General features: G+C 39.7%; 1 protein-coding gene across 1 annotated transcript; it reads left to right on the plus strand.

The window, feature by feature from the left end:
* Positions 1-1,693: 1,693 nt before the first annotated feature.
* cmtm7 (CKLF-like MARVEL transmembrane domain containing 7) lies at positions 1,694-11,199 on the plus strand. The gene is made up of 5 exons (XM_042490125.1): positions 1,694-1,904; positions 4,370-4,546; positions 5,571-5,669; positions 8,494-8,575; positions 9,951-11,199. Exons 1-5 carry the CDS (start codon positions 1,794-1,796, stop codon positions 9,962-9,964), a joined length of 483 nt encoding a protein of 160 aa, XP_042346059.1. The 5' UTR covers positions 1,694-1,793; the 3' UTR covers positions 9,965-11,199.
* Positions 11,200-16,423: the final 5,224 nt, after the last annotated feature.

The following is a 16,423-nucleotide window of genomic DNA, read 5'->3' on the forward strand; positions in this document are numbered from 1 at the left end:
TTGTTCATTGCCCTCTTCCCATGCTTTCTAAAGAAATCGAGCCAGGTTTCAAAGGTTAACCTCTTTCAGTCAGTGCACAGTGCTGCCAGATACACGTGCAGCCTCTGTGAGGCTCAACTGAGCTAAATGCTCTATAATTTAATATAACATGTAAGCAGTGAGGAAAGATGTTGGCATTTCACAAATATTTTCATTTCTAAAATAAAATAAAATAAAGAAAGTAATAATAAAATCAAATAAAAAAATAAGGATTTACTCCAACAAAATAATAGTACACTTAAAATAAAACAAATAAATAATAATAATAATAATAATAATAATAATAATAATAATAATAATAATAATAACATTTTAACAATCTGAAACTTCTCTAAAAAAAAAAAAAAAAACCTCCTAAAAATCTCCATGAGAGCTCCATCCCATAATGAAGCCAACAGGACAAGGCTGAAATGTTCAGTTGAACTGTGCTGGAACAGTCCAGCCTCCGTTTACTGTGCTCAGTGTGTGTGTGTGTGTATAGGTGTGTGTGTTCAGTGTGTTCCCTGTTGTGCTCAGTGTGTGTGTGTGTGTGTGTGTGTGTGTGTGTGTGCTCAGTGTGTGTGTGTGTGTGTGTGTTTGTGCAGAGAAAGGTCCTGAAGGCAGCTCTGTGTTTCAGAACAATCGTGTGTTTGGCTGAAGCTCTGGAAGCTTTCAGACTCAGCACTGCTGCAGTGTTTCCAGACAGAGACCCCACCTCTGCCTCCACACCGACCGTCAACACACACACACACACACACACCACACACACACACACACACACACACACACACACACACACACTCCACCACTATCACACAGGATGTTCACTTCAAAATAAAGGCGCGGAGATGCTGAGAAGAGTTTGTCTCTGTGCAGCTGTGGTTTTACTCCTGAATACATTATGTGAAACGACAGATTAATATTCTATGTTAACAATTTACCTTCACCTCTAACTGATAATAGAGGATATTATGCATTATTTTATTTTATGTTTTATATACACATCAAATACTGTCTTTTAAATGATATTGGTTTTGGGCTTCCACAGACCTACCTCAAAATCTGTTTTAAATATAAGATGCCATAATAAAGTGAATCTATCTATCTATCTCTATTATCTATCTATCTATCTATCTATCTTCACTTTATTCACTATATTAAATATATAAGATGCAACAATAATGTTAATCTAAATCTATAATAACATTAACTTTATTGTTGCATCTTATAGTCTATATAAAACATATTTTGAGTTAATATTATTCAATATTGATAGAAAATATTAAGAATAATATTTATGAGTTAATATTATTTAACAATGATAGAAAATAATAATAACAACAACAACAACAATAATAATAATGATAATAATTTCTATCAATATTAAATAATATTACTTAATAATATGTTTCAAATAAGCTATAAGATGCAACAATACAGTTAATCTGAATATATAATAACAACAACAATATTATTACTATTAATATTATTTTATATCAATATTAATAACTTTCTACATATTTTTTTAAATGATACATTTATCTAAATATTTTTGTTGTGAGTCACCTCAGCCGACCCATGTCTTTTATTGTGAAATGTGCGTCCGGAAGTCGTCATGTTTCTCCGGTCTGCCTTGACGGGGTGTATCGTCCCGACAGTCGGTCCGCCCGTTAACGGCTGCAGTCGACGCTGTCTCCCTGCGGCAGTTTAACTTGTGTAAAGATTCACATTTACCGTGTTGTTGTTGTCGTTTACCGGCGCGGTTTACCGTCAACATGTCGCACACCGTCATCACCACGACAACAACGACCAGGACGTCCAGCGACGGCGGACTGAACATGGGCTACACCCGGACCATCCCGGGACTGATGAAGATAGGACAGATCGTAAGAATCCGCGAACCCGGACTTTACCGGGTTATCCCGCACACCTGTGTTAACCACCGTTAGCTGTTAGCTGTTAGCTCGACGGCCAAAATGCAGTTTATATGGAGACATTAGGAAACTACAGTATATACATATATTTGAATATTATATAATACTTCAATTTTTAATTATATTATATATTGAATATATTGAATTCTGATGGACTCTTTTAGTGAATGCTTGTTAGGATTATAACTATTTTTTAAAAAATGTAACACCACCTTGTTTTAGTGTTACTCTGAGCACGTGACACTGACATAAATAATGCTGTGCAGTGTTTTAGGAGCATTCAGGGTCAAACTAACATCAGGACTTCAGCTAAACGGACTAATAAGGTCGATTTATATCTTTTTTAGGGCTGTTATTAGTAGTTAATGAGACTGATAACCGATATTTGGAACTGATACGCATTTACAATAAAAATTAAAATTTTGCTGACTTTAATATAACAAACTCCAACACAAACTTTGTTTAAATGTCTTTAGAAAATCAAAAGTGAAAGTGTTTCAACATCATATACAGCACGTTCCCAGCAACTTTTTCATTTTTTTGTAAAGTCAAGTTAAAATTTAAAAAAAAGAATAAATAAAAACAGCTGCCCGAAGTTGTGCAAAGGAGAAGTTCCTCCCATGCTGACACTTTCTTTGCACTTTTCAACTAATTAATTTTATCGGTGATCATTAAAACACTGATACAGATCATTTGCAAAATTCTAAATATTGGTCTATGATAATCGGTAATAATCTGCCGACCCCTAATAAATAATGCTGTGCAGTGTTTGAAAGTACAATCAGAGTCACACCAGGTAATTACTGAATTAAAAGTTTATTGCAAACTGCGACTCAAAAGAAAATATTGTACTTTTTATTGCACTGCATTCATTGATTACTTTAGTCACTTAAAAAATACAGAACATAATTAACAAATAAATTCTGAGAGTTTAATATGAGTATCAGTGTCCTCCCAGCAGCATGTATGTACTTCAGTGGTTCACAGTGTGAAGAATAAGTGAAATGCATCAGAGATTTGCTGAAATGTGCATTAATGTAACATGCTGAGTTAGCTCTGGAGACAAAAAGGGGACGTAAAATTCATTCATCCATGTGCAACAAAAGCACAGATACCCATTTATGATACTTCCCTGTGAAATCAACACCAGACTGGGACGGACTGAGCGGTGTGACTCACCTTTGAATTATTTGAATTTGTAAAAACTTGGAACAAAATAGTGCAGAAGTTAAAAATAAAGTAATAAAATGCAATATGTATATATATTACAAATTAACAAAATGACCACATGCTGCTTTAAACAATCACCTCGTTCACTATTTTTTCTGTGTTATTGAGCGCCTCTGCTCGTTCTCACTGAATCTTAACAGGATAATATCATACTTAATAAAAATGTCAAAAATTCTTGGGTCGATTCCTGCCCACATTGTGTCGACGGTAAAAACCTGACAAGACAATGCATGATGGTAGTTAGATCATGGTTATTGACCGTCGATGGTTCAGCAGGATTTCCTGCTGCGTTTTGCTTCAGGCGACCCACCGCGGCCTTAAAACTCTGCAGGAAATCCTGCTGTCGATGGTGTGATGGAGCGAAATTATTCAGCCACCCGCTCAGTAAGACGTGAGCGATGTCAGACGCAGCTCTCCTCATCAGTCGGCTGCGCGCTAAACTGTTTCCTGACAGCGAGAACAGTGTGGACCATCAGCAGACTTACAGGCTTCAGAGTACTAAAGCGATGTTTAGCTTTGATGACCAATTTGAATATTAAGCAGCCCTTTAAAACCGGAAACAACATCATTTTTCTTGTGCTGGGTTCAGTTTTAAGTCTTTGAACTCTGAGCAGTGGGTTGGTTTCTTTCGAAAACATCGGAAAAAAGTTGTCAACTAGAAATGAGTAGGTTTGGAATAAAAAAATCTATGCAAAAATGTTCATTCAACTATATTTATAATTATAAGACTTTATTTGAAATTATGTCACATAGTTTTTCTTAAGCACCTTTTTTCTACTTTCCTTTTTTGGGGGCTATTATTTAGGGGTTTTTTTTTTGCCTTTTTTAAGCTCTTTTTTGCCTTTTTTAGGCTACTGTACATTTTTGACTTTTTTTTAGTCACTTGTTAAATCATTTTTCTTAAGTTGCTCATTGCTTTCTTTCCATGTTTTTGAAAGAAATCAAACCATTTTCCCCAGTTTTCAAGGTTAATTTCTCACACTCACCCTAACTTTTATTTTTTTGTTTTAAAACCTGTCTCAGTATTTTAGCTTGTTTTTTTCTATTCTCCAGCTCTTAAAGTTTTTAATCAGTTAATTTTAATTGATTTTTTTGCACTTTGCATCGTTGTTTATGGCGTTTTATGTAAACACTTTAAAATTTCATTGTTGATGAAACGGCTATACGCTGTGATTTGTTTCCTCCAGCTCGCCCTGCTCGTCGCCTTCGTGTGCGTGCGTTGTGTTCGTGGTTGGCCCAACTGGGCGGCCATCCAGTACTTTGAGGTGGTGGCGCTGTGGTTCCTCATCGCCTTCCTCATCTTCTTCCTCATGCACCTGTTCAGGCTGCAGCAGAAGATGCCCTGCATCAACTGGCCGCTGACGGTGAGCAGGAAGAATTTCTCCAGCTGTCTGTGAAATATGAAAACTTTTTCAGGCTGCAGAGATGAAATCCTCCTTCAGCAGGTTTATCAAACACGTCTATCTGCACGTTAGTCTGTTTCACTGTTGCATTTTATTGAGCTTGTGTAACTTATGACCGTCTGATCCCCAGTGTCTCTGACAGGATGTGCTATTATTGAAATAATGCAAAATGCGTCTTTTGGCTTAAAAAAGGAAGGAAGGAAGCTTCTGCAATGACACTGCATGTTTGCTTCATCTCATTTGTTTATGATAAAGATGCACTTTCTGAATTTTATCAGTTTTTTGTAGCACTGAAAGTTTCCTCTCTGCTCACTGTCCACTCAACTGTACACTGAGCTAAGTTTCACATTTTAGTCAGATTGATACCACGGCTAATCTATGAGAGTTTAAAATCAGATAATGCTAGTTTTCTTTGCACAAAGCAGTAGTATGCTGATAATCCACCGTTAGAAGACAGAATAACCTCAGTGAAAGTCAGCCTCACGCACAGATTAGGTCAGCCAGCAGACAGACGGATAATTAAGAGTTTAGAGGCCTGAAAGAAGAGAACTATTGTGTGGTGGGTAATGAAGCAATGAGGAGGAGCAATTAGGACGTTTCCCTCTCAGTGTCCCAGTGTCCCAGTGTCTCAGTCCCAGTGTCTCAGTGTCCCAGTGTCCCAGTGTCTCAGTGTCCCAGTGTCCCAGTGTCCCAGTGTCCCAGTGTCTCAGTGTCCCAGCGTCCCAGCGTCCCAGCGTCTCAGCGTCTCAGCGTCCCAGTGTCCCCAGTGTCAGCTCCCAGTGTCCCAGTGTCCCAGTGTCTCAGTGTCCCAGTGTCCCAGTGTCTCAGTGTCCCAGTGTCCCAGTGTCTCAGTGTCCCAGTGTCTCAGTGTCCCAGTGTCTCAGTGTCTCCGTGTCTCAGTGTCCCAGTGTCTCAGTGTCCCAGTGTCTCCGTGTCTGGGATTAAACCCTCTGTCACACACATTATCTCATTTCTGCTGTTTCAGGAGTTCTTTCATTACTCCGTCGGGACCGTCCTAATCTTCATCGCCTCCATCGCTGCTGCTGTGACGAGTGGAGGAGTTTCAGCGCTGGTGGTCGCATCGGTACGTAACCACACAGACCCCGGGATACCTGGGTAAATCTGCAGAGGACATGGTCACACCTTCCACCTCTGAGGCCACGTTTAGATGAGAATGGCCCGACTAAAAACGTAAAGTCTTTCCTTTAAATAAAAAAACAACAACCTGCATTCATACGAGAAAAACGATCCTTGTGTGCACGAATCTGCAAAAACACTGCAAACGCTGCAGTATGCCTGCCAGGCCAGTAACTGGCGGTCTAACTTTGTGATGACACACCACAGAAGAAGAGCAGGGGCCTGAGCAAAAAGGCGTTCTTACTCAGAGCGTTGAGTATAAACAAACGATGGCGAACGTCTTCGCTGATCACAGCGGTGGTCCGTAGAGTCCGCAGCAAAAACACAGCTCAGTAATTCGCCATTTGTTATTGTTGTCCTCCTACTGCGCGTGGCTTTTTGTCTGACGCGTATGCGTGAAGCGCGGCTATGACGTCACCTTTCACACAGGGTCCGCACATCGCCTGCTAACACGGCGACAGAAGGGGTGGTGTTTTCAAAAATAACATGCTGGAACCCCGTTTCAAAAGTTTGTGTTTTCAGGCTCCCAAAATGCCGTTGTCATGTGAACGAAAGGCCAAACCGCAACAAAAGTGAAGCGTTTCATGCAAGAACGGTTGTTGCGTAAACAGCCCGAGTCTGATAATAAAGGTAACGTCAAGCAGAGCGCCAGTTCATCAGCGGGGAGCGACACGTGTTTTCATAACAACAGAGGTGTTATGAACTCAAACCACTGAAGTGAATTCAAGGAACAGTAGCCTCCTTAAATAACTACATTTTCAAAAAATAAAATAGATAAAACTGAGGCAATAAAAAGATTTCCAAGCAATAATGATTATTCCTTTACTGTAGGCTGATTAGGAGACGGTGATATCGAGGAGTCGTGTTACAGTTTGATGCAGCGTGTTGTGTTTCATGTTCACAGAGTGAAGGACAGACTCAGTGTCAGCCGGCTGCTCTGATCCTCTCACCTCAGACCACTTCTCAGTCCCTCTGGAGTCTGAGCCGGGGTCTGTGAGCACGAGCGCCAAGGCATGTTTGAAAATACTGCACCAGTGGAAAAGATAAAACTGAAGCCAGGGATTATTTTTCTTAAAAGTGCAAATTTGACGCCTTTTATGTGGATATCCAACCAGTGGTGACGGCAAATATAGTCATTTGAAGCAGTTACTTCCTTATTGCAGTATTCATTTATTTGTTGCTGCCCTCTACAATAAAAACATCTGCCACCTATTGATTTTATATTTTTGGACCAGGACTGTTCAGTAGGAGCACTGTTGGAATAATTATAAAGTTTGTTTATACATTGTCTACAGTCTCGGATCGCAGTGTGTACTCTGGGCACAAATGGAGCAGCAGAACGTCATTATTTAGGCCGCGTTTAGACGAGAACGGCCCTACTGAAAATGAAAAAATCGTTCCTTTGCATTTGACAAAAAAAATCCACGTTTACATGACAACATTATGAGTCGATCCTCATGTGCAAGGATCAGCATAAACAACCTAAAGTGCTGTAGTGTGCATGCCAGGCCAGTAGTTGGGGATGTATCTTTGTAATGACACACCGTAGGAGAACAGGACGGGCGTGCATGAAGCGGTGCTGCGACGTCACCGTGCACAGAGGTTGTCATATGATACCGTGTGAACGTGCACTCAGTATGGGCTGAGTTGGTAAAGGTGCTCTCTGAAGCATGCCCTGCCGCGTCCTGCTAAACCATGTCCATCTGGGTAAAATGCTGTGCTTTTAGGGAGTCCCATCAATCCAGAGGCAGCCTTTGGTTCTTCCTGCCTCTAACTGCGGCACCAGCACCTCCAGTGAGAGCAATGCATGCAGAAACTTATTTCGCACCTGCAAACTCTCGTTTTTGGTCAAAAATGAGGAGTTAAGAATTTCCTGCTTCAGTGGACTACATTTACTACTAACTCTGATTGGACTGAATTTCCCCTTTAAGTGGATGGAGTTTGCTCATGATGATGCAGTTGTAAGCATTTGAAATCTTTTAGAAGAGGATCCATGTATGTAGAGTATAAAAGTATGTAGAGTAAATAAAATGTTAAAGGAAAGCAGCTGCACGTAAAGAACGTTTTTTAAGTGTAATTTCCATCCGGAAACTTTGTGCTCTGCACAAAGGATTGTTTTCATTCTTTTATCGAATTATCTGGTTTATGGTTGGGAGAGCAGAGTCAGAGTGAGAGCTCTGTGTGACCGCCCTCCACGCTGAGGCAAAAATATTAAAATTCCTCCGGGACTTCCTCTGTCCTTCCTGCTTCTGTCCGTCTGTCCCCCCTCTCATTTCACAGGAAGTCACATTGACTTCTGCGCTGATAACATCGTTTGTCTGACTAATCACTTTCTTCAAAACCTCATATCGCCCTGAAAAATGTGTTTTATATTTTGTTTTTCGTTATGCCTTTGCGCTGGTGAACATAATATCTCAGGAACTCCTTGAAGGAATTTCCTCAAATTTTGGACTCATGATGGAATTGATTAGATTTTTGTGGTCATAGGTCAAAGGTTAAAGTCAAAGTAACCTCTTCTGTCTCATTCTTGTGAGTGCAATATCTCAAGAACACCTTGGGGGAATTACGTCAAATTTGGCATGAATGTTCAAGTTGACTTAAGGATGAACTGATTAGATTTTGGTGATCAAAGGTCAAGGCCAGAATGACCTTGCATTTGTCTTATTCGTTGCAAATGCAATACCCCAAGAACACCTTGACTGAATTAATTTAAATTTGACACAAATGTTCACTCGGATTCATCGATGAGCTGATTGTGTGTGTGTTTGCAGGTGTTTGGGTTCATAGCGACGTTCCTGATGGCCGTTAGTTTGTGGACGTCTTACAGTGTGACCTGCGGCTCTCATCAGACCGGTAAGTCCGATCTTGCCGATCTTGAATTTCCTAAAATTTGGCACAAACATCCACTTGAACTTAACATTGAACTGATAAGATTTTGATGGCCAAAGGTCAGAGGTCAAGGTCAATGTGACATTGCATCCGTCTCATTCTTGTTCATGTGTTATTTAAAGAAAATGTTGAGAGAATTTCTTCATATTTGGCACAAACGTTCACTTGGTGAAATCCCAGTTAAAATTGTCAGGAAAAGAGCTTAGCTAAATAAACGAGGCTGCAAAAGGTTTCATTGTGATGTGTTTAAGGTCGGCTCAGTAAAATGACTATTAGGCAAAGCTAAGTAAACCTTCATTGTGATGTGTTCAAATGTAACATTAAGAAAAAGAAAATTGTTTTCTCAGCTAAATTAAATGGATAGTAAGAGATGGAATTACAACCTTTTTACATCCTATCATGAGCAACAATCATTTGTTTTGTAATCACTAAAAACATGACTGAAAGTGACAATTAACCCACTTCTGTGAAAAATGTATTGTCGCCCAGTCTTTTCACCAAATTAAGAAAAGTATTGATAACGCCTTTGATCGTTAAGGGGTCTCGATGATGGTATCGGTATCATTAAAAATGAAGGATCCTCATAGTTACATGTGTAAATAAACAGGAGACCGTGTGACACTGACTCACTGTGTCTGCTGGTTTTGGTGAGGAATGCCGTCGATGCTAATGGTGCTAATGAGCCGTTGAAGGGGAACTGAAAGGCAGAATATCAGATTTCTAACAACACTGAACCAACTGTGTGTTTCATGAGAGAAACTTCTGCTGATAATCGGACATGTGAGAGCGATTCACATGATGAGATTATTTTTACTGCAGTCACAGCCTCATCTTTCTGTCTCCTTTCAATCGTTTCATGTCACTTTTATTTGTTAATTGTGGGGATTCCCATTAGTCTTAAAACATAACATCACATTATAACACAGGAAACAGTAGTAAAAATGATTATTATTAATAATAATAATGAATCAAATCAAACAACCAATTCAAATGAAATAAAAAATCCCTTTTTTCCACCTTCTGTCCCTCCTTCCTCCCTTCCATCCGTCCTCCTTGCCATCCTTCCCTCCTTCTCTTCTTCTTTCCTCCTATCCTTCCATCCACCCTTCATTCCTTTTGTCCTTACTTCATTCTGCTTTCCTTCCTTGCATCCATCTTTCCATCATGCTCCCTTCGTTTCCTCCATCCATCCGTTTCTCCTTCTTTCCTTCTGTCCTGTCTTTCATTCTTCCTCCTGTCTTTTCTTCCATCTCTCCATCTTTCTGTTCGTCCTTGCTTCTTGTCTTCCTTCATGGTCCCTTCCTTTCCTCCCTCCTTTCATCCCTCCTCGCTCCCTCAGGTGCAGCGGTGTAAGGAGCGCTCTGTCATGAGTTACCCAGACGGCTGTGACGGCAGTTTGCTGTGTCCTGGTCATTTTTCTGCCTAGCAACCGCCTGGATAATGAACCTGACTGGATTATAATTCACACTGCGGAGGTAACGGAGCAGCTGTTCCAGGACCAGCCGTCGTTTTGAAACGTAAATATCCCCGACCGTCGACTCTGATGGGACCGTAGATACAGTATTACTCAGATATACAGAATACATTTACTTAAGGACACATTTTCATGTTAAAGGTGCTCAGTCACATTTTAACCATCAGTGTATTAGTAAAATCAACGAATGACACTGCAGTGCGAACACTCCCTCAACTACATTTCCCATCATCCCCTGCTGTTTCCCGCCCCGACTTTCCCTCCTGGAAATGGTAGACATGTTTGTTTTTTAGTTTTCCCTCCTTCCACCGTCTGCTACTGAAGATTTAGAGAAGCTTTTTAGAAAAGTTGAAGCTGCTTCAGCTCTTGAAGAACAGCGCCCTCTGCCTGTTGTGCCATAAAACAATCCAGACATTTTCCCGCCAAAATCTCACACGTGTCAGAGTGCAGCCGCAGTCACAAGTCGCCTCTTTGTTTCACTTCCTCGGTGGTTTACAGCTTGATTTGCTCGATTCGTCATCAGATATCTCATCCATTCCAGCTTTTTACATTCTTTCCTCTAGCTCAGAAAAAAACACACTGGACCACGGATGTATTGCGCTCTTTTTTAAAAATCACCTTTCTTAAATGCCCAGCACTGACAATGCACAGTATAGCCCTGTTAGCCAGCGAAGCTAATTTTTGTTAGCACACTTCTATCATGCTACAGTGTGCTAACAAACATTAACACGCTGACATTTTACAGAAAACAACATGCATGCTAATGACTTTGTTAGCATGCTAAAACATAACTCAGGGGCTAATGTGTGCTAAAAAAAAAACAATGGCATGCTCGAATTTATGTGAATTGAAACAAAAGGAAACATTAGCATGCTAACAATGCAAAAACAAACACAAAACTAGGAAAAAGTGCTGCTTTTCTCTGTTATTAAAGATAAATCTGGTGGTAATCAATATTTTTGTTATTGTCAACAAACCAAATCAAAACTGATCTACGAAGAGGTCTGTCAGAAACACTCACTCAGCACCAAAATGTGCATTAATCCGCTGCTGAAAATAGTCCCCACACTGTGAAATCTGACATTTTGATCTTCCCTAAAATAATCTTGGAAACCGATTAAAAAGGAAAGTGAACATGAATATAAACATTAATTTGAAGTTTTTTGTAAGTGTTAGCAGCTTCAGTAAACCAAGTTAGTCTGACTTAACTTTATCATGACAAAGAGGATTTCGGCAATTATGACCTTAAAAGATGTGCAAGTTCGATTTTATTTACATGTTAAAGAAAATACAAATATGACTGACTAGTTTGCAACCAGCGGAATACAAATATATATCGCACGGTAAACTTGGTTTACTGAAACTGCTAAAACCTTAGAAAGATTGATTTAATTAAAGCTTTCAAGCTATTTTTTAATTTCATTATTTATTTTGTAGGCTTGTGTGGCCTTTATTTTATAGAACAGCAAGAAAAATGACAGGAAAGAAAAATTAAAATTACAATTTGTCCTTGATCCTGCAAGATGAGTTGATTAAAAACAACACATAGCCTCTGCATATTAGGCGTGCACTCTACAAGTAAATATAACAACATTTTAAGTAAACTTAACAATTAGATATAAAGTAAACATAAATTAACTGTTATATTTACTTACATTTTTGTTGTTTCCTCAATTTTTTTAAAGTAAAATCAACATGTGAGACTTTATAGTGCGAAGAAAAGCAGGATTTTTGTCATTTGTTGACAAGAACAAAAATATGAAATGACACCAGCTGAATCCTTCAAACAGTAATTTCACTGCTGTGCTGAAAAAAGTGTGCCGTTGATTTGAGATATTAATGGTACCATCACTATCATCTAAATCTCCTTTATGTGGGTGCGGCAGTAACTCCCATGAAGCATCACATTAACATCCCACAGTCAGACTCGCAGTCTGCGGTGGAAATCAATTTGCTGTCAGAAGCCATGAGTTCAGTATCAAAGGACAGCAGTTATTACAGTCCCACCGTGCTGTCCAGTTTTTTCCTCACAGACGGGACCTATACGACTGTCCTCGGTGCTTTTTAAGAAAACAAACTGTTAATCATTGCAATTTAAATCCAATCAGAGTTATCAGAAAGCACATCAGTAACAGTTTAAAATGATGCCAGAAAAAGAGAGAAACATTCACATTAAATGAAAAAGTGATTATGATTTGTATGGAGCCTGTCACGGGGTCATATGGTAGAAAAAATTACTGGAAATCTGCCGCACAGATTAGTAAAGGTTACGCACATATTTTTCAAACACGATCTGCTTTTTAATAAAGCGCTAAAAAAACATAATAAAGAAAATGTACAGATGAATTTGTACACATTAATTTAAAAATGTAACATCAGATTAGAGACATTATGCATACATTAGAAAATGTGCAGATTAATCAAACATAGACATGGATTCAAATAAATTAATACGCAAAGACACTGATAGAAATCACACGGATTAATCAAAGGTACATACAGCTTAATGAACAGATGCACAGATTAAAAAATATTAGAATAGAATTTATGTATTAATGAATGTAACGTTTACACAGATTAATACACATAGGAATTTATTAAAATCACACAGATTAATAAAATTTAAGTGTGCATTAAAAATTGTTCACGCAGATAAAAAAAAGTGCGTATAGATTCATAAAAAGTTGCCACAGATTAATAGTTCGTAAATGCAATAAAAAAACTAATGCATATTAATAAAACATGGATTGACAGAATGTATGCACGAGCAAAAGCATTAACAATTATACAAACTGACTGATACATCAAAAGTGTGGATAAAGATAAAAAAATGCATGGGTCAATACATTTCTGCACATCATAAAACTGACTTGTAGAATTCAGTAGGCATTCAGATTAAAAAGAGGCAAACATAATTGTTTTAAAAAGGCTTTAAAGTGATGCAGCATTTAATTGTCACTCCAGCTGAATTAAAGCACAACACCTGGTGTCAGAAAAATAGTGGAAAAACTACAAATGTGCGGCATGATGCACTCAATAGAAAACAATCAGAGGTCAAAATGCATTTGTACGATTCTCCTTGACTGTTGAAGCACAAAATATCTCAAAATACCTCTCCTGGGCTGAACTTTTTCTTGCATGTTGTAGTATTTTTACTATTCAGCTGATTATTAATATGTGCTTTAATTTAGTGATTGTAAACACTTTATTAGTCTTTGCACGCAGATTTCCATGTCATGTGGCCCCCAGCTCCGTAGTTTTCCGACCAATCAGAGTTTCTGTGCCATTAAACTGAAGTCCACCCAATAGTGCACTAATGGCAAACAGTCTGGGATTAAAATTCATTTTGTTTTTTAGTTCTACAAACATTTCTGATGGTATCGTGCACAAACTGGAGAAGGACATCCTAACCATGAAAAGTTACCCTGTTTGGTAGCCTGAGAAAATGGTTAAAAAGTTTAGATACAAGTCTAGATACGACACAAAGCAACACGATCTCATCCCAACTCGTCACATGATAATTAAGTCTTATTGTAGTTATTAACATAGATGCATTGAGAGAACTGGATACAGCGTTGGAGCGGAGCTCAGCTAATTCTGTGAAAGTTGCTCAGTGGTACATGAAGCCAAAAACGCCTCCGATATAAAATAATCCAGATCTCCTGCATTATGGGGCCCATAAACAAGTGCAGAAGAGACTTAAGTTGCTCATAAAGGCTAAATAAGGATATTTTTTCCTTATCAAAGTTTTTGGATTACGATTTTAAATGCCTAAAAAAGACAAGGAAAAAGATACTAAGAAAAAAAGCGTGAGATGTGATAAGAAACACCAAAGATATAAAACAAAGTACGTAATGGTAAAAATATTCACCAGATTTGTTTCCATGACATTCAAGTCAGAGTCAAGACAGTGAGGTAACTAATGGAAAATTCTGGAAAACTGGAAAGTTTAACTCAACAAATCAAATGATTTCTGAAGCGGCAGCAGTGCTGTTCTTCGAGAAATGTTTGTAGAATTAAAACTCAGTTAAATCAGGTGCTGAAGACAGAGGCTGTGGTCTGTGATTTAGTGGGAAACTTTCCTGCCATTTCTTGTTACAAAACTCTTGATGATGTGAAACTGAACTCCGCTTTCAGTCAGAGACGTCAATCCTCAGATTACTGCCTTACTGTTAATCAGATGCCAAAAATCTTAGTGTGATGCTTCGGATTTTGCACTTGATGTGTCCTTACATTTTTCCTCCGAAGCAGCTCCGAGAACAGAATGAAGGATTTAATCTGATTAAAATCGAATGTTTCACTTTGACTAGAACCATGTGGAAGTTTAGGTTTACTGGACAAATATATAATATAATGGACTTGAATACAGATTACTGTCTTACTTCTGGTGCATCCCTTAAAGCCCCATCACGCTGTGTTACGACAGCGAGCGAGCGGACAGCTTCACCGTAAGTCACACTGTGAGATACATGTGATAAAATGTTGGTTGTAGCAGTTTAGATTGGGCAATGAATGTTAACGCAAATGACAGTTCATACTTAATTCACTGATCAAGAATTGATCAGTTGGTTGTATCAGAGCTGAGAGAAACAGCTGCTAGAAAGGCGAGTGAAAACAAACTTTTCAACACAGTGCAATACACAGTCAGGTTTTGCTTTTCTGCGCCTGGTGTTCTGCTGCTCCGTCTGTCCCAGAGTATGCTCTGCACTCCGAGAGTGTGATGCAGTGTAACAACCACATAACCAAATGGTGTATATGTATCGCCGATTCTGTTCAAAACTTTTATGGACAGAATTTCTAGGCGCAGCCAGGGTGTTGAGGGGGTGTTGAGGGGGTCCGGTTTGGTGACCTCAGGATTAGGTCTCTGCTCTTTGCAGATGATGTGGTCCTGTTGGCTTCATCGGCTGCGAACCGATCCAGTGAGAGGATCGGTTCGCAGCCGAGTGTGAAGCGGCTGGAATGAGAATCAGCACCTCCAAATCCGAGACCATGGTTCTCAGCCGGAAAAGGGTGGCGTGCCCCCTCCGGATCGGGGATGAAGTCCTGCCCCAAGTGGAGGAGTTTAAGTACCTCGGGGTCTTGTTCACGAGTGAGGGAAGGATGGAGCGGGAGATCGACAGACGGATCAGTGCAGCGTCTGCAGTAATGCGGACTCTGCACCGGTCTGTCTTGGTGAAGAGGGAGCTGAGCCGAAAGGCAAAGCTCTCGATTTACCGGTCGATCTTCGTTCCTACCCTCACCTATGGTCATGAGCTTTGGGTAGTGACCGAAAGAACAAGATCGCGGGTTCAAGCGGCCGAAATGAGTTTCCTCCGTAGGGTGGCTGGGCTCTCCCTTAGAGATAGGGTGAGAAGCTCGGTCATCCAGGAGGAGCTCGGAGTAGAGCCGCTGCTCCTCCGCATTGAGAAGAGCCAGATGAGGTGGCTCGGGCATCTAATTAGGATGCCTCCAGGACGCCCCGGGGAAGACCCAGGACACGCTGGAGAGACTATGTCTCACAGCTGGCCTGGGAACGCCTCGGGGTCCCCCGGAAGAGCTGGACAAAGTGGCCGGGGAGAGGGAAGTCTGGGCTTCCCTGCTAAGGCTGCTGCCCCCGCGACCCGACCCCGGATAAGCGGAAGAAAATGGATGGATGGATGGATGGTGTATATGTATATATATATATCCAATAATGCTCCTAATCAATGGTCCAGCTCCAAAAATATAAAACCAAAATTTGGCAACGGATGTTGTTGTCGTGGTGGGCCACCACAAATAAATCAGGTTATTTCTGGACCTCTTGGTCATATCTTCAGTCCTAAACTTCTTAACCAGCGGCTTAAGTTGATAGATGTGTCTCACAGCGTTGATCTACAACCAACATTTTGGATCAATAGCCAAAAAGATTGACCACGTCTCTCTCAGCTGAGTCACACAGCGTGTCGGGGTCTTTCCACTGTAGCTCCCTGTTATAGTCACAACTACTCAAAAGCTTTTTTCTACAAACTTAAACATTGCTGCATTTCACTTTCAGATATTGTTTTTGACTTTCTGTGAAGGTCCAAGATGTTCACATATGCTGTGTATTTGCTGCTTCATCGTACTGTATTTTCTTTTTGGTCTGGTTTTTTTGACATATGAAAGCTTTATTTCATTATAGATGCACTGATAAAACTTCTTAAAATGCTGATACCAATTTAAGCTGACCATAATTAAATGATCAAATCTGATGTAAATGTACACCAGAACCTGAAGCATTTGATTAATTTCACTGTACAAAAATAATTGCGATTTTGCGTGCTTTTGATTTGTTTCAAGATTTTTCTATTTCTATTGTTGAACTTTTGATATACCAAGTT

Source organism: Plectropomus leopardus, chromosome 7, assembly GCF_008729295.1.
Source record: "Plectropomus leopardus isolate mb chromosome 7, YSFRI_Pleo_2.0, whole genome shotgun sequence".
NCBI classification, from domain to species: Eukaryota; Metazoa; Chordata; class Actinopteri; order Perciformes; family Serranidae; genus Plectropomus; species Plectropomus leopardus.